This window comes from Histoplasma capsulatum, genomic scaffold (genome assembly GCF_000149585.1).
Source record: "Histoplasma capsulatum NAm1 scaffold_2 genomic scaffold, whole genome shotgun sequence".
Lineage (NCBI taxonomy): Eukaryota > Fungi > Ascomycota > Eurotiomycetes > Onygenales > Ajellomycetaceae > Histoplasma > Histoplasma mississippiense.
This window is the reverse complement of record NW_001813981.1, coordinates 289,828-316,910: the sequence shown is the minus strand read 5'-3', so window position 1 is coordinate 316,910 and position 27,083 is coordinate 289,828. Positions and strand designations below refer to the sequence as shown.

The following is a 27,083-nucleotide window of genomic DNA, read 5'->3' as shown; positions in this document are numbered from 1 at the left end:
GTAGTTGAATGAATTGAAGGCAGAGAGAACGGTTCACGCCTTGCCTTTAGAGAGAGTTTTGTGTATTGAATAAATGGTAGGTTGCTAAAGTGAGAAAATGTTTCCCTATTCAATGGGCAACCGTCACAAAGCACCGACAGAGCGAATGATGACCTTGCAGCAGTGTCTATGTGACCCAGCAAGAGTGCAAATGAACGCTTCTTTCTTTCTCTTTAATTTATTGAATAAGGAGCAGGATCTATAGCTGGATAGATCAATGAATGAATGGACCGAAGCAACAGGCCAAGGCACAGCCCAGACTCGCACGGCTGCCAACCGACTGGTGGTAGAAACAAAGTAGCAACAAAACGAAAGCAAGAAACGGAGAATGTGAAGGAGTAGAAAGAAATATTGGGGGAAATGGAACGATGGGAAGCGGGCGACAATATGTTTTTATTGTCCAATTTGCTGCTTCCAACTTCCAACCCTGGTGGAAGACAACAATCGCATTCTCTGTGGGACGAGGAGAACAGACACGGGAGGGACATGTCGCATCCAACAGGAACACCCTCCACGTCGGATCCACGATTGGCTCTCCCAACCGGTCGATCAGCGCATACAGGAATGCGCGAGAGTTTCACTGCGCACACTCTGCAAAAGCCGGGCGGCTGGATTGGCCACTTTGGACGGGCTCGATGGCCAGGATGGTGATGCCGGGGCGGGTACACAACATATCCGCAACCACACAACCAACACATCGATATCCAATCAAACCAGATCCCAAGGGGCTTCCGATTTCCCCAGAAGCATGGACGGGGAGTGGGACATGGCCTGGATATGCAGCTGATTCGTCTGGGGAGTTTGGCGCCGAGTGGTGCAGAATCCCAGTGCGTTTGTATACGGGAAGCCGAGAGCTTCAGCGCCAGGAGCACCGAGGTGATTGGACGAAGGTCGAGAATAGCTTAGTATATTGGCCCAGAAATACCCGTTGATGTCGAACCATGAACAACAAAACAACATCGTCATCTAAGTTAGTTGACATCGTAGGCGTCTAAACTCGAGTCCTTTCTCACGCCGGGTGGATGGCCCATGACCTAGCAGCGGCGGATTTTCTTGCGAGGGCGTCTCCAATGCATTATTGATTAGGCTGCTCTACAGATCTGTATATTGAGGGGCTTTTGAGTCGCCTCTCTGTGCAGCAATACCAATTCAACGTCAAGGTAGTCAGACTATGGCAACAAATTCAATTCAAAAGTTCGGAATAGGAGGATTTTCTCTCGTCTTTCGGTTTGCGCGTATATATATATATTTCAAAAAGAAAAAAATAATAAAAATAAAAAACCGAAAAAAACCAAAAGCCACACTGAGCCTCTTTTACGTTGCTTTCTCTCGTGTTTCCTAGAATCATGCACACTCTGAACTCATCTTTGGAAATGAAACGCCAGAGAACCGAGAAGTTCGATACGCCGATTCGGATATATGTATGTTTGCTTGCTGTAAACTGTGGACTGCGAGGAGCGCGGCGGTCTCTCCAAGCTTGTCTTCAATCGTACTACTCCGTAGGTTGATCACCAGACAACCAGGTATTTTGACCTTTCACAGGAACATATAATAGTATACATGTAATAGATTTCTTATTAACCGCCCGGCGCCCCCGGCCCCGGGCTCCCTATTTCACCATTTCACTCCTGGAAAATAATGGAAAAACCTATGTACATACATTGGACGGAAGGCTGGGGACATGAACCTATTTTACTAGGTTACCCCACCTGATGCAAACGCCAAACCAAGGTAAGTCAAAAAAAAAAAAAAAAAAAAAAAAAAAAAAAAAAAAAAACACGATAAAAGCGAGGGATGTATTTAAAAATAGGAAAGGGATCTTAAAATAAAAATTCAATCACTGCCCAACATCTCCACCACACCTTCCAACGCCCGAACCTCCTCCGCCTCAACCCTCCGCCCCGCCACCACCGCCCCGTGCCCATCCTCCGCTCCGCCCAGCTCCCCATTCCTCATCAGATGCATCCGCGTCCGACTCTCAATATAGTCCCTCCTCTCCTCACGTTTCGGATCTAGCTCTATCTCCCCTGCGGATCGGGGCAAGGTTGACAACTTCGGCCGTAGTTGGGTTAGCATCGCACGGAGAGCGGGGAGTTGGGAAAGTATGAACGTCGTGTTTGTTGTTATGGGTTTGTGGGACGGGTCTGCGGTGTCGCCGATGCGGAGGCGGCGGGCGGTTGTGTTGGCGAAGAGGAAGGAAAGGTCGGGGGCGTCTGCGATTGCGGGTTGAGAGGGTATGGCTGGTGTCGTTGCTCCTTTCCGGTCGGGGGAGGCCGGCGCATGGGTATCTCTAAGGAGGATTGAGCGTAGCTGGACGATTATTGCGTCATTGCGGTCTGCTTCTTGCCGGAGTGCGCGCTGGAGTTTTCGGGTTTCGCGCAATTTTTGGCGTTGGAGGGTTATTGATTCTAGAGTTGGAGCGTTGGGGGCGCTGGGGCCGAGGGAGAGTTTCTATCATACAGACGAAGGGATAAGAGTTAGATGTAAGCGTTATTCTAGGAAATTCTTTCTGTTTTGGTAAAAAAATTTCCCCCACCTCGTAATGCGTCAACCGCACCCATCCGAGCAGGTCCTCCGGTACTGTCAGGATATTCCTTAACACGTAAATTTCGAACTTATCGAAGGCCTTATCGACCGTCGCCTCCAGCAGCGTCTCCAATTGATGTAGCCCATTCTCTATTTCCAGCCTCGCTTCCGGATACTGGATGTTCCCATCATCGTCCGTGTCCGGGATGGAGTCGGCGGCATGAGAAAAACCTAAGCGCTCTGGCGGGGCGTTCAAGAGACCATCTTCGAGACTGGAGATGGCTTGGTAGATCAGGTTATTTATGGAGTTTATTACGTCGTCTATCAGAGACTAGATAAACGTGCAGATAAGCATCTTTTCTATACGAAGCGCTGCTAAGGTAATGTAAGCACACGAACTTACGAGTGGGGTGTAGCTGAAATGTTCTGTGAGGAGGGCGGTTGTGGTGTCATTCATTGTTGCTGAAGAGATAGCGAGGCTGGCATGTTATATAGATACATCTATATAATTTCCCTGAGCAATCCGCTTTCTATATTCCCCACCCCGCCGTTTGAGATGGAATATTTGAGGTGAAGACACGTGAGCCGCGTGTCGCGTCAAGGTTTGTCGATGACTAAGTACTTGGACAGGACTTTGGGAAATTGTACGATGCTCACAAGAAATATTATAAAAATGGATTGCTTGATCTCGCTATTATTTTCAATATTTTAGACACTCACAGGCAACCACATCCACACACATTACAATGAGGGGAAGGGGAAATCTGACTCTGGGGCCATTCGCAGACCAGCCGGCGGGTATATATACAATAAACAGTTCACGACAGGGGGGTAAAGGAGAAAAGCTCATATAGCATTCAAAACATGGAAGCAGGTACCTGGAAGAAACAGAAGAGAGAGAGAGAGAAAAGAAAAGAAGGAGAAGGAGAGAGAGAGAAGTTCTTTGTCCTGACGCCTCGAATCTCCTCTCCAACAAGGGCAAACGCCTATCGATATCATACACAGCTTTCATACATCATTTACAACCCGAAAATTGCAAAGGCAGCAATTACCAATCCAGAGAGGGTTGCGGCATGGGAAATTTTCTGGGGTGCTGCGTTGCCTGTAGCTAAGAACGGATCAGCGGTTTGGGTCGGTGTTGGCCTGGCTGAAGAAACGGTAGATGAAATAGATCCGTCGGAGGGGAGAGCTATTCCGCTACCACCGTTGCTGCCAGGAGTTGGGTATATACCCCCGGTTGGGAGTGAGCCGCCAGTTGGGAGGGGTATAGGGTTGTCGCCCCCTTCGCTGCCACCGCCGCTAGAACCTCCTTCTCCACTCATAGCGATGGATCGGAATGCTTCGATGTTCTTATCTTGTGCTTCAGGGCTAGAGGGAAGAGAAAAGATGTTAGAATATTACAGACAACACTTCGCAGCGTTTAGATGACAGATGATTTTTGTTAATGAAAGGTGGGGGAACGGAACAGGGAAACATAATACATACGGATTGATAACCATGACCATGCCATTCTGGCAATGATTTTTCTGGCCACAGAACAACCATACAGGGCTGTTATCGTTGATCATAATCGTGAACACGGGCATTTCCGTAGCATCGGCCGACACGGGTAGGAACCCAGACCGAATACCTGTTCCGCCGCCGATGGGCGAACAGGGGTTATCAAAAGTGGACTGCGCAACGGAGTGATTCTATTGTAGATATGATGATTATTAGAAGCCTGCTTTCCCGATTCCAGAGAGGACATTTCGCCCGGATTCCCAGCTTCTTACCGCTGGATGGAACTGAAACTGGACCATCGAGCCAGGTTCAGCTTTAAGAGAGTCCGGATAGAACCTCTTGCTGCCTTCTGCATTGCCAACTTGAACAGCATGGACGGTAACCATGCCCTCTGGCGACTGCCGTTTCGTCGGCGCCCATCCGGCAATGACTTCATCCTCGACTTGCGCATAGATTCCTGTTGCCAGAAACACAGTCGATGCCAGCACTCCCCTGAGCAACATTTTTGTCGATGTGTATTTTCTGTTTTATCTAATTTACGCTGGTAAACGGATGGACAATTCCCCGATATTGTATAAGGAGAAAGAGAGGGGGAAAGCAATAGATAATATATATATATAGATTTTTAGAATACAAGCGACTAGCGTTTTGATGCTGTGGAAGCGAACGAGTGAAAATATGCGTAGATGAGAATAAATATATAGAGAATATATATGAAGAAGCAAAATAGAAAAAATTGAGACAGAAGAAAAGAAATCAGCTTTCGTCTTCCAGAGAGTGGTGCAAGAAAGAATGGAGAGGAGAGTTGGATAAAAGGGAAGCTCCAGAAATGAGAGGGAAAATGGAGATTTAAGACGCATTGAGAATATTGATGATGCATGAAGAATATTGGCTGTCTGCACTCCTAGATTAAGGCTTTGCGGAAGCCAGGAGGTGCATGTAGGGACTCGGAGCCGTCGCAGATTCCCACTATGGTATCAGGAAGGGCAACATCACGGCCCTGAGAATTACTCAAACAGGAATGGAGAGGTGCCCAGGACAGGATATGCAGGCGGAATGAATCGTGTTGCCTTTCGGGTTTCGAGGCCAGGCGTCAGATGCAAGTTGCTGTCGCAGCCATTGCTGCCCGTTGTGCCTGTGGAAGAGAGGTATAGATAGCCTGGTTGCATGTTAGAGAAAAGTTTGAGGAAGTAGAAAAGCTGAGTATGTATGGAACACATTGCAGATTCGACAGATTCCACAGATCCTACAGGACAAAAGAAGAAGTCTCCAAGAAATAATCTCTCAATATCTACAGAGGAGACTTGCATCAATCATTGCGAAAGCCCGTGGCTCTGGAGCAAGGGTGGATAGAACGCCTGGGAAGTGGGTTATCCCGACTTGAGGGTTCTCTATCTTTCGGAGCGGGTCGCACGGCCTGTGAGACCAGGGGCGATCGCTGTTCCATGCATGAATGAGGATGTTGATGTGAAGCGTGGAAGGCTTTGAAAGTGTCGCATGCTTGTTTGAGGTTATCGACGCTCGGTGTCCTTCCAGTGGGCTAACTCCACCCCTTCTACCTAGGTAGCCCCACACCTCGTCAAATCGAGGACAGTCTTGCGGAAGTGCGGAAGCTCATTGTAATTTAACTGCCTCTGTGTCAGTGAAGGCCATTTCGAAATATTGCCCAATTGTATCGTGTGTAGAGGTTCGATCTCATTCTTTCCCCGGCCTTCACTAAGTCGTGGTCAGACGTCTACGGTACAGCAATTATAGGCTGTCAAATCAGTCCAATCAATTCCTGCTCCTGCTTCCATGATCCGCTTTCAATTTGCCAGCGATGCAATGGGCGCGGTTGAAAAAGAAAGCAATATTGCGAAGTCGTTTCTAGGTGGCTCCATAATCCCAGGAGTGAACGCCATAGTCCAAAACCCTTTTACATCCTCCTTGAAGTAATACATATAGGTGATTAATTGCAATTGAGCGCCCAAAACTCCCTACCACTACGCCACCGAACATAGCCTATCCGAAAACAGCGGCTCATAGCGAAAGTCGTAAATCCCAGCGTTTCAATCATTTGATAACTCATAGCTTCGTCTGTAGAATTCCGCCCGCCTCAAAAATCAAGTACTAGCTGCGGCGCCAGTCTCTCTAAGTCCTCAATCTAGAAAAAAAAAACCGACAAGTAAATTTAATACAATTCCCTACAAATTTGAAGAAATTAAATTAGAGAAGGGGGGAAGAAGCACACAAAACACATACCTCTAAATAATTATCAACCCTCGCCCGCGCTCCCCCCCTTGTATCCCGACTGGCAGATTTACCACTCTGCCCTTCCGTCCTCTCATACGACGCCCGCGCCAACGCCTCCCGTACGAAAATATCCACGTACTTGGCCAACGCCCGCACGGCGTCCTTCGTGATCTTTGTCTTGTCGTCTTGGAAGTGGCGGTGCAGGAGCGTCGTGAGAAGTTTGGGCTTGATCAGCGGGTCGGAGGATTCGAGCTCCTCGCGTGGATCTAGCGGGGCAGGCTCGGTGATTTCAGCCAGAATGTAGTCTGGTTCGTCGGAAGGGGATCTGGAGCGGGAGCGGGATTCGTAATCCGACGATGGCGTAACTCGCGGGGATGAGTTGGGGCCACTGGTTGAAGGGGTTCCGGGCGGTGTGCTTGAGGCGCGGGTGTCATCGTCATTGTCATTATTGTGGGCGGTTGAGGAGGTTCGACGGCGTGTAGTGGAGGAGGAAGAGGCGGACTTTTGTGTTGCTGTCCGGGCTGTGGACTTGGGTTTAGGTTTGGGTTTGGATTTTGATCTCGTAGAGGTCGTTGAGGGTTTTGTTATGCCGGCTCCATTTCGGGGGCGAGGAGGGTTGAATGGAGGGCGTTTCCGTTTTGGTAGAGATATGGGAGGGTCCATTTGGATTCGGGGTTTATGGGGAGGGGGTTGTCTATAAATCTCCTCAATGCCCCTTGGGATGCAACGGTGACTGCTGGGAACCGTAAACAATGCCACGTGACAGCGTCCATTTAGTGCTTTATTTTATTTTATTTTTCTTTTTCTATTTCTCTACGGACTCGAGATGCATCCCAACATCCGCAGTACCGAAACCCTTATTCGCATAAACATAGAATTGTCTTTTTCTGCTCATCGACCATGCATTCACACAATTCCACAGAATGGGCAACAATAGCAAGTGGAAGCAAGTGAAAGCAGTTATTCCTAACAAACTTTCACATCCCGATGGATAAAAGAATTCCGCCGCTGCAACCTCATTCATATCCACTCCCCGGCGGCTGAACAATCGTCACCGCCAATCCTGCCTCTTCGAGAACCGCCTTTGTCCGCTCCCACGGCACCTCAAAAAGACCCGCATTCAATCTGCATCCCCATAATTCGCCGAGCTGTTCTTCTTCACAACCTCCAGTCGCAGCCAGCGCTGTGGTGGTGGTGGTGGTGGTGGCAGGAGAAGTAGTAGAACTCGCAGCGGCAGCAGCGGCAATCTGCCTTTTCAAATCCGCCATGGCTGACATCGTATTTTCGAGAATGATATCGGGCGGGCTCCGACTCCACCGCCCATAGTGCCACGATGTAAATAGGCAGATGATCCAATGCTTCTTCCCTGCTGGTCTCGACAGTGCCGTCAGTTCCCTGGAGTTGTGTAGCGCCCCGCCGCCAGCTCGTCCACGTCCACGTCCACGTCCGCGCCCGCAATTTGATAGCGGTGCTGTTTGGGACTGTGGCTGTGGCTGTGGCTGGTAGTCCGCTGGCTGCGGTGGAATTATTAACGCCGTCCCCTCGGGCAACTTGAAGGCGCGTGACTGCTGGCGGCTTGTCTGCGTCTGCGTCCATGTCTGAGGGTGGGAGAGATATTGCTGGCAGTGGGAGCGGAAGATTCGGTAGGCAGCGGGGTACTACGGGCGGGCAGGGATTTCGTTAATACCGGCATGTATGTTCTCACGGCGTGATCGAGATTCATCCGCCCAGAGTAGTTACACTGTATACGCATAGAGCTGTAACAATACGTACCTTCTCCTTAAAAGTCGCCGCGATCCCCTTCCCCCAGGACCCCTGGCAGTTACACGCGTCTATTCGTCAGGAGTCAGTATGGGGGCTAGCACGGCAGAGAAGGGAGAATGAGGATAAAAGGATGAATGATTATACGTACGAATTAAAGCTGCACCCTCCGGTGCATCGAAGAGATCGCCTTGGATTTCAGTTATGATACTCATCTCTTTTCTTTTCTTTTCTTTTGTTTTTTTTTTTTTAAAAAAAAATTATTTATTTTGGCCAGCGTTTGGTTGTTTTGGTTGCGCGGTTTCTTAACGTGTTTAGCAGCAAGTGAAATAGGTGGATCATGGATGGATACAAGATCATATGAAGCTATTTGAAATGGGGAAAGGTAGTCAGACTGACTGACTGACTTGTAAAAGAAAGAAAGCAACAGAGAGAAGTAGTGCAAGTGTTGTCAAAAACAAAACATAAGTCAAAAAAAAAAAAAAAAAAAAAAAAACATTTATATATCAACCGAATGATGCCAGTGTTGAAGAGCTTGACTCATTCATGCCTACTGCTGTTAGATTAACTCAGCGCTCGGCGTTGAAAAATGCACAGCACCAGATATAGATAACTGTGTGTCTGGGAGATGACATATTTACTAGGCAAGGTAAGGTTAAAAAAAGGGAAGAAAGAAAGTAGTCCATCAAATTGGTGGTGTGGATCACCAAACCCATTCCATAAACCATTTAGATTGCCTTTCTGAGGATAGGTTTTGTTTCTCAAATCAAACTCCCTTTGACCATTATTATATTTAGTTAGTGCCAGGCTTTGGAAAGCCAGACAAACTCTGGAGAAAACATACCTCATTCACAATACATATTTAATGAGGATGTAAGGTCAGATATTTATTTCTACCAGAAAATAAGAAATCAAATCTGCTACAGAAAAAGGGCGAAAACCTTACATCAAATTTGCAAACCCTCTAGTAGAGGTCCTGGAGGTTTAAGAATCCACTGACATATGCACAATGCACCAGTCCTATCCCCTGTCTGCAAAAGTACGTACATTACAAATAATGCCTATTTAGCTAACTTACGACCGTCATTAAAATGAATTCCATGAAAGGTAAAAGACAGGAAGAGAACAAGTGCATAAGCCAGCAGGGAATCAATAAGCCATACGGCTGGACTGTTGTGTGTCCTAACTAGAAAGAAAAAAGAAAACGAACTTCTCTTGCAAGCTGCTGGGACGACGGAGAAAGAGCTATTTGCTATATGGATCCTATGGGGTCGTACCATACCCCATCTCAAAACTCAGGTTTTCAACGGAAGAAAAGTTGCCGGATACTCTGGCATTTCTTGATAACGCGGTCCCTGCCCCTGAGTGCGCCCTGTTTTGGAGAAGCTAGCTCCATTTTGTCTTCTGGGGGAACAGTTGATGAAGCTAAATTACTTTCTCCATAATTTTTATTGTCATTATTGCCATCGTTAGTGGACGGATTCGGCAAGTCGTGTACAGGAGTACCGGGTCGGACAACGCTATTATTACCGTTGGACGTGTTCGATTTAATCTTGCGAGTGACACTGTGCGAGATGCTCTTGAAGATGCTATGATCGTCATTAGAGGTGCGCTGGAGTTGGTCAATCTCATCGCGGATGGTTGAGCCGTTTGTGGCGAAGTTTTCCTCTGCCATGGATTCGAACTTGATCACGCCGCGGTTGCCGGGGATGTTGAAGATATCCAAGATGGCGGTTTGGATCAGCACGGTGTGGCGCAGGTTGGTTATTGGGGCGATTGAGCAAGGCAGCGCGGAGACGGTAACTAGATAGGCGGGCTCGTAGCTACTGGCGAGCATCAGACAACAGTTGTGCTCGACGTAAAGGAGGATGGAGGACTCTGGGCGCTGGAATATCAGGGAGAGGTTGAGGGAAAGTTCCGAGAGGTTCTGGAAGTCATTTTCCAGCTGCATTTGAGTTAGATATCGTTGGTTAGCTTGACGATCCGCTGCTGTTTTCACTCGCTATTCAGGTTTCCAAAAGTGGGACTAAGCAGGGAAAGGGGGGCATTGGATGCCTTACAAGGACATTCGTTTTGATCTCGACAACAACGACGGAGTCCTGATTAACGCGGTGCCGAGGGGTATGATACGGCTCTCTAGAAGTGAACACTTCGTTGAAGTACTGGCTTCTCTTTTTCGCGATGTCCAGCTGACTGGAGGATTTGGTCAGGAAGCGGTTGGGATATCCATCAGTGGGAGCCCCGCGAGTCAGCTCCTTGGTGATGCTGTTGCTGCTTTCATGGCCTTTGCCGGGCGCCTTGCGTAGGCGTCGACTGGGTTTTGGAGTGACGCGCCTGTCAGACTCGACTGGGTTGCTTTGCACGGAGGTGAGGGGGACCAGTGTTGGGATCTTTTCCATGGGAGTTGGGTCTGAGATACAGCCTGTATGGGAGCGGGCTGGTGATGCCATGTTGGATGAGAGATGACTGTTTATTTCTCTTAATGAAGCATGCAAGGAGTGATATTTGGAATGCGGGTGCGCTTGCTTAGGAGAAGAACCTGTTGTTTACTACAACAGACAAAAGGAAGGGTTGAGATGACTGCCCGGGTGTGGTTCTTGTTCTTCATGGGACCCAGGCTTGCCATCTGCACAGTTGGTGAAGACACCTGAACAAACATTCACTTGCTTGTCAATGGAAAGACAACCTGGGAGTGATGGCAATAACAGCAGCGATGGTGTCATTCTGTCATGGAGAACAGAACAGCAGAGCTTCCGAGATACCTGCCCTCTTCATGATGGGAAGGAACTGGCTGCCTGCCATAGAAAAGAATCTCAGGCAGAAGAAGAAGAAGAAGCAAAACATGAGCAAAGAGAAGAAATCGGCCCGCAAGTGTTGATAAGAACACTTCATTGATGGGTTGGAAGGGAAGAACAAACTGAATTCCATGGCATATAAAATGGTATGGGAAAATGGGGGAAAATGGGACAAAAACATGCAAGGACCTCCATCTAATGGTGCTTCCATACATTGAAATATAGGATCCCGCATCCCCTATATCTGGAACCAGAAATGCTGTATGTTTGTCTATATGCTGCTCTGTAGCGAAATAAATTCACTGGTTCTTATCTAACTGATTATATAGTAGTAACAGCTTCTAATCTTTCCACATACCAAATTGCGGATGGGAATGGCGACCCTCATTCGGGTACAATATCAGACAGCACTGTTCTATAGACATACTCCAACAAAACCAAATGCGTTGCTGATTCTCCCTTCTGTCCGAGGGCAGTGTGGTATGAGTAAAACGAAACGAAACATCCGTTCCTTTTTGTTCCCCATCTATCCCCCCCATCTATCCAAAAACACCTGATTCAGAGATTCGAGAGTCAAAAAATATCCGGCGTGGTACGGAATAGTGTTGGAGGTGTCTATAATTTAACGTCAACGTCGGTGGGGTCATGGTATTCCAACTGCGGATTCTCTGCATGGGATGTATGTATCGACCGTCGAATTTCACGTATGCACGGAGCTAAATTCCAGAGTTGACCTCCATTTCCCTTGCTCCTATTTCAGGAGAGCCAAAGGGACCATACACATGTAAAAGCTACCTCGCTCCGCTGGGCCGGATTTGTTCTCGTCGGCGGTTTTGTGGGTTGGCTCGATCAAATAAGACTCACAGGTGGTAGGGCACATACCCTCATTTTTGAGTATAATGTTAGGCCCATCCGCCCACGCCCACACCCACCCAAGGGATTGTATACTTATACACAAGAACCCGCACTCTCGTAATATGTCTGATCTAGCTCCGGGATGTAGTGATCCACATGTTCATCCACTAACCGCTGAAGGCACGAGGGTGCAATTCTCCTTATCAGACCCACTCGCGAGCCCATCAGGCGTACCAGCGATGGCATCGACATCACCATCGCCGTTCCTTTCCACCACCTTGCCAAGCTCCTCGTTCTTCCTGACGAGGATATCTCTCTTCTTGGGCTGCATCGCTCCAATCTGCAGTGCCTCCTCTGGCAACGGCCGCACGTACGGCTGACATACCCACCACGGTCGCTTGTATTGCGCCACCGTAGCCTTCGAGCTGGGTGGTTGGGCGTCCGTTTTTTCATCTTCGATCTCCGACTTAGTTGCTCTTTCTTCCAGTGGTGTTTCGAAACGCTCCGGGAACGCGTCGTGCTCCTGTATTCCGGATTGAACGGCAGCCTCGACGAGTGAGACGATGTTTTCGAACTCGGACATCCGGCCCGCGCGGCATTTGGAGAGCACGTCGCGGATGTGGGTGTGTTTGGAGATGAGGGGGCGGAGGAGTTGGAAGAGGTGGCCCTGGATGGAAACGAGGTTGGGCGAGGTGGGTTTGGCGTCCTCCTTGTTCCTTTTGCGTTTCTTTTTGGGGGGCTCGTCGCCTTCTCCGTTTTCGTTTTTCTTTTCGGCGTCTTCAACTGGTGGGGATGTGTGGATCGAGTCGCACGTTGCAGGGTCGCTGTTGGCGTTGTTGGCACTGAAGGTGGCGGTTGGGGAAGACACGTAGAGTGGCTTCCTCTCGGGTGGTGGAACCTCGAGGACGTATTTGTAAATAATATCCATATATCGACGCAGTACGAAATCAACACGATATCCACCCTTCCTATCCCTTCCCACCCAATACTCAGCCCCATCTCTCTCTTCCCCCCTCATACCGCTGCCACCCACCGAGGACGACGGCGGCGGCCCGCTAAATATCGTCGGATCACACAAATTGCCCTCCGCACTCATCACGCCATCCGCCCCCGTAGCCTCCAAACACTTCTCAATATCCCCATGATTCAGAATATTCCCATTCGCAAAAATAACCGTGTCTGCCGGTAGGTTCTCCCGCAGATAGCGAATGTACGACCAATCAGCCAAGCCGGTATTATGGCCCTTTTGCTCGCGCCGCCGGCCGTGAACGGTGATGATACTCGCGCCCGCGGAAAGGATCATGCGGGCATACTCCAGCGTCTTCTCCTTGGTCTCCTGGATGCGGAACTTCGCCGTGACAGGGATGGAGAGCTGTGTGTGGAGCGTGTTGATGAGCTCGTAGATCAGGTCTGGGTGCTCCTGGAGGAATGCGCCGTAGTGGCCCTTGCGGGCGATTCCTTGCGGACAACCGAGGTTTAGGTCAACGGCGTCGCAGAAGGGCTCGACGGCGCGGGCGGCTTGGAGGAGATCATCTGGGTTGTTTGCGCAAAATTGGACTATGAGCGGTCGGTCGAAGGAGGGGTTGCCGTCCAGGTAAGGGATGGTATTTGACTGTGGTGCTCCCCCATCAATGTCATTTGCGGCGGGGGGGTTATGTGTCTTCGACCTTGGACGGGTCGCTTCGAAATGTTGCAGGCGGTAATTGGGGCTTTCTTTGAAGAGGCGCGAATGGAACATGGGAGAGTAGGCGAGGAGGGGAGGGGAATCCGAATCAGGGTTCATGAAAGATCGGGTGAGCATGCGCCATGCCTATACAAAAGAATCCAATATAAAACATGATAAGCTCAGGGATCACGATATCGCGATAGATATATATCTGACTATATACTATGCACATATATATTTACTTCGCATATTGGCAGACAGGGCCTAGATCAACTTACAAACTCGGACCTATCCACCATGGGAGCCAGTATCATTGACGGGCTCCCCAGGCTCTTGTAGAATTCCCTACCGAACAACTTCTTCGTTGGGTGAGCTGCGGCCATGCTCGGCGTGAGGAGGGCACGCAGCTTCGCCCAGGATGGGGCCTTCAGAAGAAACGCTATTTTGGCGTTGCCCGAAAGACAGCTATCTAAAAAATAGCAAAGCAAACGGGGGGTGAAAGATTTCGCTGGGAGAGTTCTGGATTTTTTTTTTTTTTTTTTTTTTTTTTTTTTTCCCATCGTTCGCGGCTTGAATTTTAATCCGGATCCGAAAGTCCAGCACCCTAGGGTTAGTTCTCTCCCGACAGACTGGTTTGCGAAAAGGAGCCATAGCTGATGAACCACAATAAGGTTCAGAAAGTGTAACGGTAAAACTACGCTACGTTACAATATGTTTATCTCAAAACCAGAATGAAGGTGTTCAACGAGGTAATATATGTAAGGGTCAGAATCTAGCACGCAACCAGCTACTGCTGGCCCCTGAAATATAAGAGCGATAATAGTCTCATCACTGGGTAAGATGGTCGGTCACTTATAGAGACATCGAATCTAAGGCCAGGGCAATCCTCACATACTGTATGACTATGGCATTGCACAGAGATCCGGCGACTGAGCGTGTCTTGCGCACGAATGAGGATATTCAGGCAATAGTTTGTTTATCATATCCTGAACTACTCCTACAGAGCAACAAGAGACATGACCCCCTCCACCCTTCATCTAACAAGGCTGGTAATGAGAGAATGGCGCCGCTCAATCCGTCGAAGGAGGTAGACTCCTATACATCTACATAGCGGTATAGAGACATAAATGGCGCCGGTGGAGTTGCGCTGGCCGTACCATCCCGTCATTTTATCCAACTCTTGTGGGTTATTATTTAGTCTTGACTAGCTTTAAGAATTTGCCAAATCCAATAATTTCCATATTAATTGAGACTGAGGCAAGCCTGGGATTCATCCATCACTCTTATAGAAAGTTGATGAGCCAGAGCTTCCAAAGGTGGAGCTGGAACAGAATCCCTGCTGCAAAGATTCTGCTCTGCTGCGTGGCTGTCTCTGATGGTGGCTGAGCCCAGGAGTTTTCGTGGACGCTGTCTTGGTTGAAAAAGTATTGTTTGAAAGGACAGGCAGTTGAAGTTGAGTCCACATCCACGATGCTGGCTGCAGACGCATGCATGTCCATCCACGGAGATAACGGGGTGTTTTTTCTCCATGATGAACTGGAATAGGCCTTGGAAAGCTTATCCACTGAGAATTGTCTCTGTGAACATTGCGTAAAGGAACACAGCCAGCGGGATCTTTCTCCGTCGGACCAGCAGAAGAATTATTCAATGGAATCTGAGGAATCTAAGGAATCTTAAATGGGGAGGTGATTCGAATCTTGGGGACGGGGCAGAGTCTTCTGGGCCCATGGACGTTGGGAATTTTCCTCACTTGTTGATCTGCTCTTTTTACTCGTTTTTCTTTTTCTTTTGCTTTTCTTTAATATTCTTCTTAACTTTTTTTTTTTTTTTTTTTTTTTTTTTTTTTTTTCTTTCCGTTGCGATGCCGCTGATCCGTCCGATAAAAAATGCAGTTGCCCGCATCCCTCCCCATCGCCAGGATCAAAGTTCGCGCTGATGGGTAAGCAGCGTCGTATGCCACCGCAGTCATGGTAGTCGTGGTGGTGGTGAATTGGCCGGAGGAGTCGAGAGATACAGCCGCCGCCGCAGGTCTGGAAAGCGCAGAGAACAATGATACCATGATTATGCAGCAGATCTCACCGTTGCCCCAAAAGGGCGAATCTCTGGCAGGTTTGAAGCGTACCTCCAATGTATATCAATGTATATGGACGCTTGGCAAGGCTCTTCGAGGGCTTTGGTTTGGATTCCTCTGTTGTTTCTATTTTAAAACCGGTTATTTCATGCGCCAGCTGTGGCACTTTTGGCAGTTGGACCAGGTTGGACTCTCGACCCGACGAAGGTTTCTGACCAGCGAAGGAGGAGGGAGAACACACAGGCTGCACAGCCCCCTTGGGTCCCTGAAAGCCCCCCAGCAGCAGCCGATTGGATCTGGGAGGGTAGAGGAGACACCTAAGAACCTGGCTATATCGGATATGGGATGACAGCCGAGACGCTGAGGAGGGCAATTTTTCTGGGCCAACAACATGCAGTCCATGCAGTCCATGCAGTCCATTCTGCACAGGATTGTGGTGAAAATAACGGACAATACCGTGTCTATACGGCCTTGGCAAGAGGACGCGTGTCCTAGGTGGAGGCTGGATGACTAAGGTCCTGGTTAGTCATCGGGTCAAGCCAAGCCATCGTCAACCAACTCTCTCTCTCCTCACCACCACCACCACCACCACCACCACTGCAAGAACACTCCACTCGCCTCTTCATCCCCCCAACAACCCACCACCGTTCGTTTTGATATCTCGTCTTTTGCCAACGATCCGATCGATTCTTTTCACATCGTCACTCCGCCCATCGATATTTTTTTCGCATCGAGTAGTTCCTTCCAGCGGCGTCAGTTGGTGGGATTCGAGTCGAGCACACTATTCCCTTTTCAACCTCCCGTATCGCCGGCTGAGGCCGTCTCGATCTCGAAGGGTTCTTTACCATCTTTATACACCGTCTCCTTTTGTCTCCTTCGCCATGGCTACGACTGGGGAGTTACAACCGCCAACTTCTTCGACGTTGAACAGTTGTATTGATCCAAACGATATCGACTCGTTCATCAATTACGACCAGCCGATCTATCCTTCTCCATCCCTTTCTCCCGCTTCGGCCAGAGCGAAAACTACAGCCAGCACCAGTTCTGTGTCAACCCCTGCGGCAAGTTCTGCGCCAAACGCTCCCAGCTTTTCATCCGCCAGCAGCAACAGCCAACAATCCTCTTCTTCCCAAGTCTTCTTCTCGGGACCAAGCCATGAATATGATTCCTACAAACAGCAGACTGGCCTCCCACCAGGCGGCCTGGCCAACACGATGGCTATTAACCGGAATATTGAGTTGGATTTCACGTTTGGGAACCAACATAATTTCGCCATGCCATCCGAAGCCTTTATAAACCCCACTCAAGAGATGGTTAACTTTGGCTCCTCGCCCCTGCCGACTATGCCGACATTCAGGAATTCGGGGATCGGACTCGATCTGGATCCCGACACACCAACTGACCTCATGGTTAACCCGCAGTTTACTTCCACGACAAGTAAAGCCCAGTTCGTCGATCCCAATGCCTTGGGTGGCCATGAACTATCACCACTCGCCCAACCGAGCCAAGTGGGGCGCATGTATCCTGGAATGCATCAGCAGCAAGCGGCTATGGCGAAGGCCGCTCAGCAACAAAGGCAGCAGGAGATCATCCGTCAACAGCAGCAGCAACAGCAGCAACAGCAGCAACAACAACAGCAACAACAGCCACAACAGCCACAACATGTCCGTCAGGCATCGAAGCCCCAAAACAAGGCCAGTCGTCCCAGCGATCCAGCTGTTGAGGAACGAATTTCCCGCCTCCTGCACCAGATGAGACAGAGCAGCGTGGCCACTTCTGTTGTGCGTGAAGAAGATTCCAAGCCCGTGAATGTTTCGCATAACTTAAAGCCGAAGAAGGACGAGGACGAAATGGATGAAGATGAACGTCTTTTGGCTAGTGAGGAGGGGAAAAAACTCAGTAGCAAGGAGCGCCGTCAATTGCGAAACAAGGTCTCTGCTCGTGCATTCAGATCCAGACGCAAGGGTAATGTTCCCCAATTACTTGTGTTGGTTGTGGATTGCTTCAACTAATGGCTTGAATACAGAATATATCGGCCAACTCGAAGGAGAGGTTGCGGCCAAAACTAACGAGACCAATGATCTACGTCTTCAGAATCGTGCGTTGGCAGAAGAAAATGCTCGTCTCATGGACCTCACACGCATGCTTCTTTCGTCTCCGCACTTCTCTTCATTTCTTAATGACATGTCCATGAACGGCCTCCCAGCTTCTCAGCCAGGACAGCAGCAGCAACAGCAGCAGCAGCAGGCCGCAAAGGATCCGAACCCGTCCCACGTTTCCGAAGATATCCAGATGCAGAATCAGCAAGTCGGATTAGCCATGGTTCCCGAGCAATCAGTTGACTTTGCAGGAATGGATATGAATACCCCAGGCTGGAATACCGGCATCGACATGAACTATAACAACACCCCCGTCTTCGCTGTTCTGGATGTCCCTCGAGGGCCCGATCTCGATAGTGCTGTTTTGTCAGGCAAATCATCCAACTCTGTTGGGCCCATCTGCACAGATGAAACTAAGGAACAGATTCCGTCGATCCAAAGACCACCGCCCCCAGTGGCTGATAGTTCTACTGAGGAAGATGAAAAGAGGAGAATGAAGTTGGCTCCAGAGGTGGAAATCGATGAGTCGGATCCCTCTCTAGCCCTATTCTATGATCAGCCAATGAGCAGCAGTTCTCCAGCAACGTCACCAACAACTTCTCCGACATTTGAGGATACGTTCGGCGGTATCACACCGGAAAAATTATTTGCTCGAATCGATCTTTTGGTTGACGATTATTACAGTTCTGCGACGACGGAGGGCCAGGGAGGATCCACCGGCTACACGGGTGTTGACTCAGCGACGATGGTACGGTTTGATCAACTTTGCATGAGCATAGAAGGTGCCTACCAACGTGTTTCGTTGGTAACTGCACACCTTGAAGACACACGGGACAACGATTCAGCATCGTCTTAGATGAAAAGGATCCAAAATTGGTTGAAACCTTTGCAAGCCGCTACTTTCCCGTTCTTCGCTATGCCACGACCGTCCTTTCTCACTTGCTGCTAATCCCATCCTTTTACTACTCCTGGTGTTGCCCCTTAGCGTATTTTGATCAGAACTTTGGCCTCTGCCACCATCTACCGTCTTCATTGTTTTTCCAACCATAAGTTTTATTTTTATTTTCCCCCCTTTTTTCCTGTGTTACTGGGCGTATAGAAACGGGACATAAGATTGCCTCATGCGCCTCGTGTGTTTTTTCCTCTTTCCGTTTTTACATCTCCGTTGTATCCCGGCTACTTCTGAGGGTTTGTCTGGGAGGAGTTCAGGTTGCTGTTTTTCAAAATTTACCTTTAGAGATATTTATATATACATACACGTGTATATATATTTGTGTGTGTGGGCGATTGCGTTTGTTCCGGTTTCCGAATATGTCAAGACTGTCCTCACTGGCTGTTCCCCGACCTTCATTTGCTGATATAATTTCCTATGTCCAGGCTCTTTTTTTTGTTATTCTTTTTCCACTCATCACGCTCATCTCTCTTACATGTTTATTTCATTTGTCCTGGTTTCCAATTTGACCTCGTAAATATGGATATATACATATATAAAGTTACACCTTGGCTCAGATATGGAAGAAAACTGCTCGGAATATAATACAATAATTTACTAGTTATAATTTATATACAGAATATATTTTCTTGCATCTGTGCAATTGAGTTGGCTGGTGCTGTTGGGCACTAGTTGCCCAGGTGGCCCTCCACCGCACGTGATTACCCACCTATACCACCACGGCGCTGCTGGTGATTGAAGCTCTTTTGCCCTAGTGGCCTAATAGGTTAACCATCCCACAGGTGCGACCCTCTGGGCTTAGTCATACCTGACTCATTCCAAACTCGACGTAAAAAAAAAAAGTTGTAACCTCCAACTGAATCAATGTAGATTCGTTAATCGTTTTCAACTTCATTTTTATGTAGAGAGTTGTTATCTTCATACTGATTCCTTCCCCTCATAAACTATTTTGTTTCCTGGCTATGTTTTAAATAGAAGTTGTAATTATCCTCTTTTCCCCTGCTATCCCACTCACGCAGCTGGTCGACTCGCGTCGGCCTGGAAGGGTAACATTTTGGCAAATTGGCGTCCCTCCGCGCCGCTGGAACGCTTCTGACGAATGCAATTCGCAGAAATTCCTCGTTCCCCGTTCCAGCACCTTATTTATGTCCCCTCCTGACATCCACTTTCAACCATAATACCCGCCATTTCACCAACAGAGCCCCGCGCAAAACTCCCAACCGGCTCCCATACAGAACCTCCGATTTCCCCAGAGAAATAGACCTCGAGCACCCCATTTTCCTCGCCCCAAAACTCGATCCCAAGAAACTAGGCGGCGTCCATCGGGATAGATACCTCTTCCGCGACCCCGACAACATCTCCCTGTACCCCGGCGAGCAGTCCTTCGATCCCACAACCGCCGCCCACCATCCAATGAAGTTCTTCTTCGAGTTCATCACCACCCCCACGGCAGACACGCCGGGCACAACTCTTATCGTCCACTTCGATGACAAGCGCTACCTATTCGGCCATATACCCGAGGGCCTGCAGCGGGCCTGCGGCCATCGCAATATCAAGTTGACACATGTCACGGACATTTTCATGTCCGGCAAGACGTCGTGGGCGAACAATGGCGGCCTGCTCGGGATCATCCTAACGCTTGCCGAGTCGGCGAATACCTCTGCCTGGTCGCAGAAGGAGGTGTATCGGACGAAAGCAGAGCGGCTAGCGAAGCTGGCGGCCGAGACGGCGGATCCGGTGCTGGCAGAGTCGTACCGGCGGCGGCTGGAGCATTTCCAGGAGCGGAGCAACAAGCTTGCCGTGGAGTTTGAGCGGAGGGGGAAGCTGGCTATCCATGGCGGGCCGAATTTGACGCATACGGTGGCGACGGCGAGGAAGTTTATTTTTCGGACGGGGATGCCGGTTTATATCCATGAGTTTAATGGGTTTTCCGAGGGGGGAGGAGAAGTGGAAGGGGAAGGGGAGGGTGGTGAGAGGAGGAATGTGGCGGAACCTACGTGGACTGATTCGCATCTAAAGGTGTGGGCGCTCTCGATATTGCCCACGTCTTCGCTTGGATCACCTGCTGGATCTGTAGGAAGTATGAAAAGTGCGCGGAAGCGAAGTCTGGATGAGTTCCAGGAAGGTTCTAATGCTGGTGCTGTAGTTGCTAGACAGGGTTTAGAGAGCGAGAATGCTATCGCCCTCGATAAACGTGCTCAGGACCAAATAGCCCGCCAGGCGGTGGTGTCTGACATGTTCAACTCCGACTGGCGTTTGGATTCTTTGGTCGAGATGCCACTTAGTGAAGTTCGGTACCCTGCGAAAATCTTCGTCCGTAACCGGGAAACTCACAAGCTCGAACCGTATACGGGCCCTGGGCCGGATGCCACCGATATCGTTCCCGATATGACGGTTTTAGTTCGGAAGCCATGGCCTGGTGCTCTGACGGAGACTCTTCCCCCCACTACCCCGTCGGACATATCGATTTCCTATATTATTCAACATTATGATGTGCGGGGGAAATTCAATGCGGCGAAAGCCAAAGCCTTGGGTGTCAAACAAGGTCCTAAGTTTGGCCAATTGACTGCGGGTCAGAGTGTGGTGTCCGAGGATGGGAAGATAATCACTCCGGAGATGGTTATTGGAGAATCTCAGCCGGGTGGAGGAATTGCTTTTTTGGATATCCCCACGGCCAACTATGTCGAGAATCTCGTCAATAGACCTGAGTGGACTACGCCTGAAGTGATGAGGGGGCTTACAACTTTTGTCTGGATCCTTGGTCCAGGCGTTGGCAGCCATCCGCTTTTACAGGAGTTCGTGGTCAAAATGTCCCAGTACAAGCACATCGTCTCCTCTATGGATTACTGTTCAAATTACCTCGCTTTCCCGTTTGGTTCCACAGAGACCACACACTTCTCCGTCCTCGACAACGAACGATTCCACGTGCCACATCATGATAACGTGGAACTTCCACAAAAGACGTTCCTTACGCCACCTTCATCGTCGCCACTATCACGACCTGCGAGTGACCCTTTGAAGTCGGTGTTCCTACCTGCACTTCCCAACTTACAAGTCGAGCTGCAACCGAAGTTTCTGATCAATAGCGATGGTGTCCATAAACCGCTCAATACAAATAGCATCACCAAACAGATATCTTCTCGTGTCCTCAAGTTAGCACGCGAGGCCAAGGAAGACATTAACAGTCCCGAGTTTCAGGATCTTCTGAAGAAAGTTCGCCAGAACATCCCCGATCAGGATGCAGAGATTATCACGCTCGGAACCGGCTCTTCCCTGCCATCGAAATACCGAACTGTTTCTGCAACTTTACTCAGGGTTCCTGGGGTTGGGAACTACTTATTTGATTGTGGTGAAAATACTCTTGGGCAGCTGCAGCGCACGTTCGCGCCGGATGAGTTGCAGGACGTCCTACGAGATTTAAAAGTGATATGGATAAGCCACTTGCACGCAGACCACCACTTGGGGACCGTGTCTGTTATCCGGGCCTGGCATAAGGTCACGCACGGAACTCAGTCTCGAACAGCGCCTCCGCCGGAGCAAGAGTGCGATCTTACGAAACTCATAAATGAGAAGAGGCTTTTCGTTGTCTCTAACGCGAAAATGCTCGAATGGCTGGCCGAGTACTCCAGCGTAGAGGACTACGGCTTCGACAATCTCTTACTCCTCGCGGCTGACCCTACGGTTCCAGATAGTTTCCACTATAACCATCTGGGCAGCGATGGACAACCCATCCTCGACGACCGTGGGAAGCCCCTAACAACATTCCTCTCTTTCAACCCTGACCGGTCACCGCTTGCCCTGCAACTCCAGCAAGCCACAGGCCTCAGCACTCTCCTCACCGTCCCCGTCATGCACTGCCAAGGTTCCATGGCTACCTCTTTCGTTTTCCCCTCCGGCCTGAAAGTCTCGTACTCCGGTGACTGCCGCCCATCGCGCGACTTTGCCAGAGTCGGCGCAGACTCGACCGTACTGATCCACGAGGCAACCTTCGAAGACGACATGCTGCAGGACGCTCAGGCCAAGCGGCACAGTACATGTGGCGAGGCATTGCGGGTCGCCAAACAAATGCGCGCGCGTAATGTAATCCTCACTCACTTCAGTCAGCGGTATACGCACAAACCCACCATTCCGCGCTTGAAGATATGGGCTTCTTCCCACCTCTACTCGCCCCCCCGCTCCCCATCCCACCCCCGCGCCCGCTCCGCATCGGGATCCCCACTCTTCAACAAGCTCCCCGCACGCATCGCGGCGTGGCGAGCAAATAACCCGCCGGACGTCCCCGTTTCGGAGAATGATGCGGCCAGTAATGGCAGTGACAATAACGGTGACATTGATAGTGACGATGACGGTGGTAATGCCCATGGCTTGGATTCCGAGTGCACAAAACCAATCTACGGCGCGCCCACGCCGGACGTGATGCAGCTGGACGGCGGGGTGCCCGTGCCCGTTGTCGTCGCTTTTGACATGCTCCGTGTCCGTGTTGGCGATATGCTGTGCGCGCAGCGCTATGTTCCCGTTCTCAATCGATATTATGATGCTAAGCAGGTGATGGCGGTTGAGCACGAGGAAAGGAGGGACAGAGCGAGGGCGCTGGCGGGTAAGGATGGAGGTGCGAGTGGGCTTGATGTCGGCAGGGGGAAGCAGAAGCAGGGAAAGAAAGTGCCGAAGCAGGAGGGCGGGGGGAAGAGGGATAAGCAGCATGGCAGACGCCAGTCCGGGTCTGGCGCTGCTGATGTTCCTTGGCTTGATCAACGAGGTCATGATAGGCAGGATGAAGCGCAGCTCTCTACGGGTGGTATGGGCGGTTAGACTTACTGGGATTTTTCATGTTCCCCATCCCCTCATCGCCTATCTATCTACTTTTTGGGCTTCCCGACTTTTCATGCCGGGATGGATGGCTATGTAGATTTTTATTTACATTATTTTTATATATATATTTTGAGGTTTTCTCGCTTTCTTTTTACACCATTGGGTTCTTTTCTCTAGGCGTTTTTTGAGGCTTGTTTATGCATGGAGGTGCTGTACGATAGATCGTTGCTACTTGACACCAAAAGGGCAAAGATGAGTATTGAATAATCGGGCATAAGTACGCCAGTTTCTTCCCGCTTGGCTTACGAAGTGATCGCTGGTTGTATGCCTTGGTAACTAAGCGCTAATCTTCTAGCCACGCTGAACTCGGTGTCCCTGGGCAAATGATCTTCTTCACTCCAACTCGCTTGAAGCTAGGACATTCATACACCGCCGTGCAAGACTCATAAGCAGTATGTATGAAACTACGAAACTGAAAACGTTCCCCACTAGGCTCGATGAGAAAATTTCCCGCGCAGCACTTGCAAAATCATGCTCTTCGCAACAATATCGACCGTTGGCACTGTGAATAAACCGAACTCAAGTCGGCACTATGACAACCTACAGTCTCCTGAGGAGCTCAATGCTTGCTTGCTCGTAAATGCTTCTTGCTCCATGCTCAAAATTAACCCGCCTAGTCCGAACGGCGCACGATATGTGGTAGAACTGACTTTTGGCTAGCAAACTGAGCGAAGTATCCACCGCTTGTTCAAATATTGCAATCTTCAAAGGAAACGTGCTGCTGTAGCTAAAAACAGCTTAACCCCAACCCCACTTCATACGAATATCCACCTACCAGCTACCCCTTTACATGATACAGCTTCCATTAAATAGATAGTACATCAACACCGGTTGTTTTCTCCTGGAAGGTCACTCGGCATGGTAGCGTCGGATATCTCCCATCACTCCACTTGGCGGTGGAACCGATTAGATGACGTATAACTCCTACATACGATAAGGAACTTTACCGCAACAAGTAACTTCGCTGTTTACGGGGCTAAGCAGAGAGAAACGAAAATATACCGGTTTTAGAGACCTTTTTGTCCTTTTGTTGGTAACAGGGTAAGGGGATGGGCTCGGGTGAGGCGGAAGCCGAATCTCCTTCCTATATAAAATAGTTCCCCGCAGCGTGCATTTCTGGAAGAGTTGATAGAGGTCAATATCTTGGTATCCGGTCAATATCTCTGCTGAACTCCGCGCTTCGCTCTGAGCGTGTCAAGTTTATTTTTTTTGTAGAGGCGTTTTGGGTTGATTGATGTCCTCCGATCTCGCGTCCCATCTGGGCTCAGTGCTTTGATCCTGCCAAACCCGTAGCTATGAGAGAGACACGCACTGCTTCCACAAAGACCTATACACTTAGCGATGGTATGTTGATTGCCTTGGGTATGGTTTCAAGAACCTGCGACTGACTCCGTGGTTTTTGGCCTATAGGCAGAGTAATTCCTGCCATTGGCTATGGGGCGATGCAGTGTTAGTTAGTCCTATCTATCCTGCGCAGTGTTGCTTACCTTGTAGACAACAAAAAATAAACTAAGACGCCCCAAAGATGGCATGGTTTTCCCCGACGAAGAAAGACCCAAAGTCACCGAGATCCTCAAACAGGCCATTCTCGCAGGCTACCGTTACCCGTTACATAGACACCGCACCAGGGTATGCCACAGAGGATCTCCTTGGAGAGGCCATCCGTGCCTCAGGCGTGCCTCGCTCTGCATTTACAGTCGTGACCAAGCTTCTCCAAACCCAGCATCACGATCCTGAGGCTTCGTTCCGCGAGTCCCTGGCAAAGCTTGACGTCGGCTACATTGATATTTTCCTCCTCCACTGGCCCAATGCTTCGGGCCCAGACGGGAGGTGGAGGGGCATTGACGAAAGACCGACGTTCGTGGAGACATATAAGAAGATGGAAAAGCTCGTCGGCCCTAAGTGCAGGAGTCTGGGTGTTTGTAGCCTTTCGCAGAAATCAATGGATGTGCTGTTGAAGGAGTGCACGGTCAAGCCGGTCATCAATCAGATTGAAGTGCATCCGTTCAATCCAAGTCTGAAGCTTGTGCCGTATTGCCTGGACAAGGGAATTCAGGTGATCTCTTGGGGGTAGGCCGTTTCTTAATTTTTTATCGACCCCAATCCATCTTTAGGGTTAATGGCCTTTGTCACTAGTGGGATAGAAGCGTATGCACCCGTATCGGCAGGGCAAGCCGATTGCTGACCATTTCATCATGTATCTTGAACCGGTAGACCGTTAGGTGGTGGACCGAAGAGCCTCTACTTCGATACTTCGTCCATGTACAACCACAAAACCCTGACCTCGCTTGCATCTCGATATAATGTCAGTATCGAATTGATCATGATATCCTGGCTGGTTCAGCGTGGGATCGTTCCGATTCCACATTCGGCCTCGCGCGCCCGGATGGACGATAATCTGTCCCCGGTTTCCTTGACGGACGAGGAGGTGGGGCAGATCAACGACGTTCATAAGGAGATCGGGCAGCGTAGGTTGATTGACTCTGTCGGATTTGTTTGGGGGGATGTTCCTGGAAAGGGACGTGCGATTATGGGGTGGACTGTGCAGGAAATGGGATGGGAGGACGCAGAGGGCAATGTATTGATTTAGTCCTCTGGCATGGGACTACACAGTATGTAAGTATATAGCTCATGGCTAGAACAAGGGAGCTAAATGTTCAAGGATCATGGATATTGAGGGCCATCCATTCTTGGTGTTTTAGAATTTCCGAATCTGCCGCGTATTGGAACCCATGACTTCCAACGAAATGCGTGCTCAAGAGCAAGAGGGGATCAGCTAGCCGATGAGCGACTCTTTTTTTCATTTATTATTATTTTTTTATCCCTCCCATTTTCTCATACCTTTACACATTCTACTCTGACTCTCCACATCCAATTCAGAAATGTGATAAGGCGCAACACACCCCGTTTCATAGAGGTATCAAATAATGTGCTAATTGGGAAAGCCGGAAAAGCATGGGAATAGAGATACCATGGGAGAGGAATCTCTCAAGAATGCAAGCCTGCGTAACTATGTAGGTGCGTAGTTGTTTGGGAGAGCGGGTGCTGCATTGGGCGAGAATGGCCAGTTCAAAAAAATTCGTGTAGATGCTCCCGATTTTCCGTTGATGGGTGAGAAGCCAAATAAATTGCTGTCTCAGGCCCAATATCCCGTTGGTTCCGGTTCCTCAGGAAGCCCTAAGCTCCCTGTAGTTAGATGTACGTTGGCGTGACTGAGAAAGGCTTTCGGATACTTCCATCTGCAACCATACCCCCGTATTGAGCAGTTTTTGCTGTTAGCAGGGACGAGGCAACTTCTCCTAGCGCGCAGTGCACTCTGTACTAGAATGAGTTCGCATCAGGGACTTTGTATGCGAACTTCGCCCCTTAACCGACTGCAAACAATCAGCCAAGCTGGAATATTTAAGAGAATATCAGCTCAATAGACTTGGCGGATGTTGTTGTCGCTGTTTCCGAACTGGATATTTAATCCGAACCATCTGCTGGGGCCGTATAGCCGTATAGCGGTACCAGCTCGATGCCTTGCAAATGATGACATTTAATGTCTGTGGAGGCACGATGCAGAGGTCGGAAACTAGTAACTATAAAGCGTCCCAACCCACGGGAGAAAGCATTCGACGAAAGAAATCCCCTGTCATTGTGCCCACAAGCGTCCACAGTAGCCTCAACAAATGCACAATGCCTATTCAAGAATGTAATAACGCAGAACTTCGTCAAC

General features: G+C 49.5%; 9 protein-coding genes across 9 annotated transcripts; 4 read left to right on the top strand and 5 right to left on the bottom strand.

Annotated features, from left to right (window-relative positions):
* Window positions 1-1,872: 1,872 nt before the first annotated feature.
* On the bottom strand, window positions 1,873-3,022 carry HCAG_02199 (conserved hypothetical protein; the record flags this gene model as incomplete). Its single annotated transcript, XM_001541978.1, has 3 exons — window positions 1,873-2,490; window positions 2,576-2,896; window positions 2,969-3,022. 3 exons carry the CDS (start codon window positions 3,020-3,022, stop codon window positions 1,873-1,875), a joined length of 993 nt encoding a protein of 330 aa, XP_001542028.1.
* Window positions 3,023-3,584: 562 nt separating this feature from the next.
* Window positions 3,585-4,568, bottom strand: HCAG_02198 (predicted protein; the record flags this gene model as incomplete). Its single annotated transcript, XM_001541977.1, has 3 exons — window positions 3,585-3,933; window positions 4,051-4,256; window positions 4,338-4,568. The coding sequence occupies 3 exons, from the start codon at window positions 4,566-4,568 to the stop codon at window positions 3,585-3,587; spliced, it is 786 nt and encodes a 261-aa protein (XP_001542027.1).
* Window positions 4,569-7,313: 2,745 nt separating this feature from the next.
* HCAG_02197 (predicted protein) lies at window positions 7,314-8,273 on the bottom strand (the record flags this gene model as incomplete). Its single annotated transcript, XM_001541976.1, has 3 exons — window positions 7,314-7,955; window positions 8,071-8,129; window positions 8,210-8,273. The coding sequence occupies 3 exons, from the start codon at window positions 8,271-8,273 to the stop codon at window positions 7,314-7,316; spliced, it is 765 nt and encodes a 254-aa protein (XP_001542026.1).
* A 1,088-nt stretch (window positions 8,274-9,361) lies between these two features.
* HCAG_02196 (predicted protein) lies at window positions 9,362-10,508 on the bottom strand (the record flags this gene model as incomplete). Its single annotated transcript, XM_001541975.1, has 2 exons — window positions 9,362-10,003; window positions 10,119-10,508. 2 exons carry the CDS (start codon window positions 10,506-10,508, stop codon window positions 9,362-9,364), a joined length of 1,032 nt encoding a protein of 343 aa, XP_001542025.1.
* A 1,360-nt stretch (window positions 10,509-11,868) lies between these two features.
* HCAG_02195 (conserved hypothetical protein) lies at window positions 11,869-13,757 on the bottom strand (the record flags this gene model as incomplete). The annotated part of the gene is made up of 2 exons (XM_001541974.1): window positions 11,869-13,518; window positions 13,653-13,757. The coding sequence occupies 2 exons, from the start codon at window positions 13,755-13,757 to the stop codon at window positions 11,869-11,871; spliced, it is 1,755 nt and encodes a 584-aa protein (XP_001542024.1).
* Window positions 13,758-14,030: 273 nt separating this feature from the next.
* HCAG_02194 (predicted protein) lies at window positions 14,031-14,485 on the top strand (the record flags this gene model as incomplete). The annotated part of the gene is made up of 2 exons (XM_001541973.1): window positions 14,031-14,056; window positions 14,233-14,485. The coding sequence occupies 2 exons, from the start codon at window positions 14,031-14,033 to the stop codon at window positions 14,483-14,485; spliced, it is 279 nt and encodes a 92-aa protein (XP_001542023.1).
* A 1,841-nt stretch (window positions 14,486-16,326) lies between these two features.
* HCAG_02193 (predicted protein) lies at window positions 16,327-18,400 on the top strand (the record flags this gene model as incomplete). Its single annotated transcript, XM_001541972.1, has 2 exons — window positions 16,327-17,410; window positions 17,472-18,400. The coding sequence occupies 2 exons, from the start codon at window positions 16,327-16,329 to the stop codon at window positions 18,398-18,400; spliced, it is 2,013 nt and encodes a 670-aa protein (XP_001542022.1).
* Window positions 18,401-19,909: 1,509 nt separating this feature from the next.
* On the top strand, window positions 19,910-23,305 carry HCAG_02192 (predicted protein; the record flags this gene model as incomplete). Its single annotated transcript, XM_001541971.1, has 1 exon — window positions 19,910-23,305. One exon carries the CDS (start codon window positions 19,910-19,912, stop codon window positions 23,303-23,305), a length of 3,396 nt encoding a protein of 1,131 aa, XP_001542021.1.
* Window positions 23,306-24,660: 1,355 nt separating this feature from the next.
* On the top strand, window positions 24,661-26,145 carry HCAG_02191 (predicted protein; the record flags this gene model as incomplete). The annotated part of the gene is made up of 5 exons (XM_001541970.1): window positions 24,661-24,709; window positions 24,982-25,435; window positions 25,580-25,943; window positions 25,979-25,981; window positions 26,068-26,145. The coding sequence occupies 5 exons, from the start codon at window positions 24,661-24,663 to the stop codon at window positions 26,143-26,145; spliced, it is 948 nt and encodes a 315-aa protein (XP_001542020.1).
* Window positions 26,146-27,083: the final 938 nt, after the last annotated feature.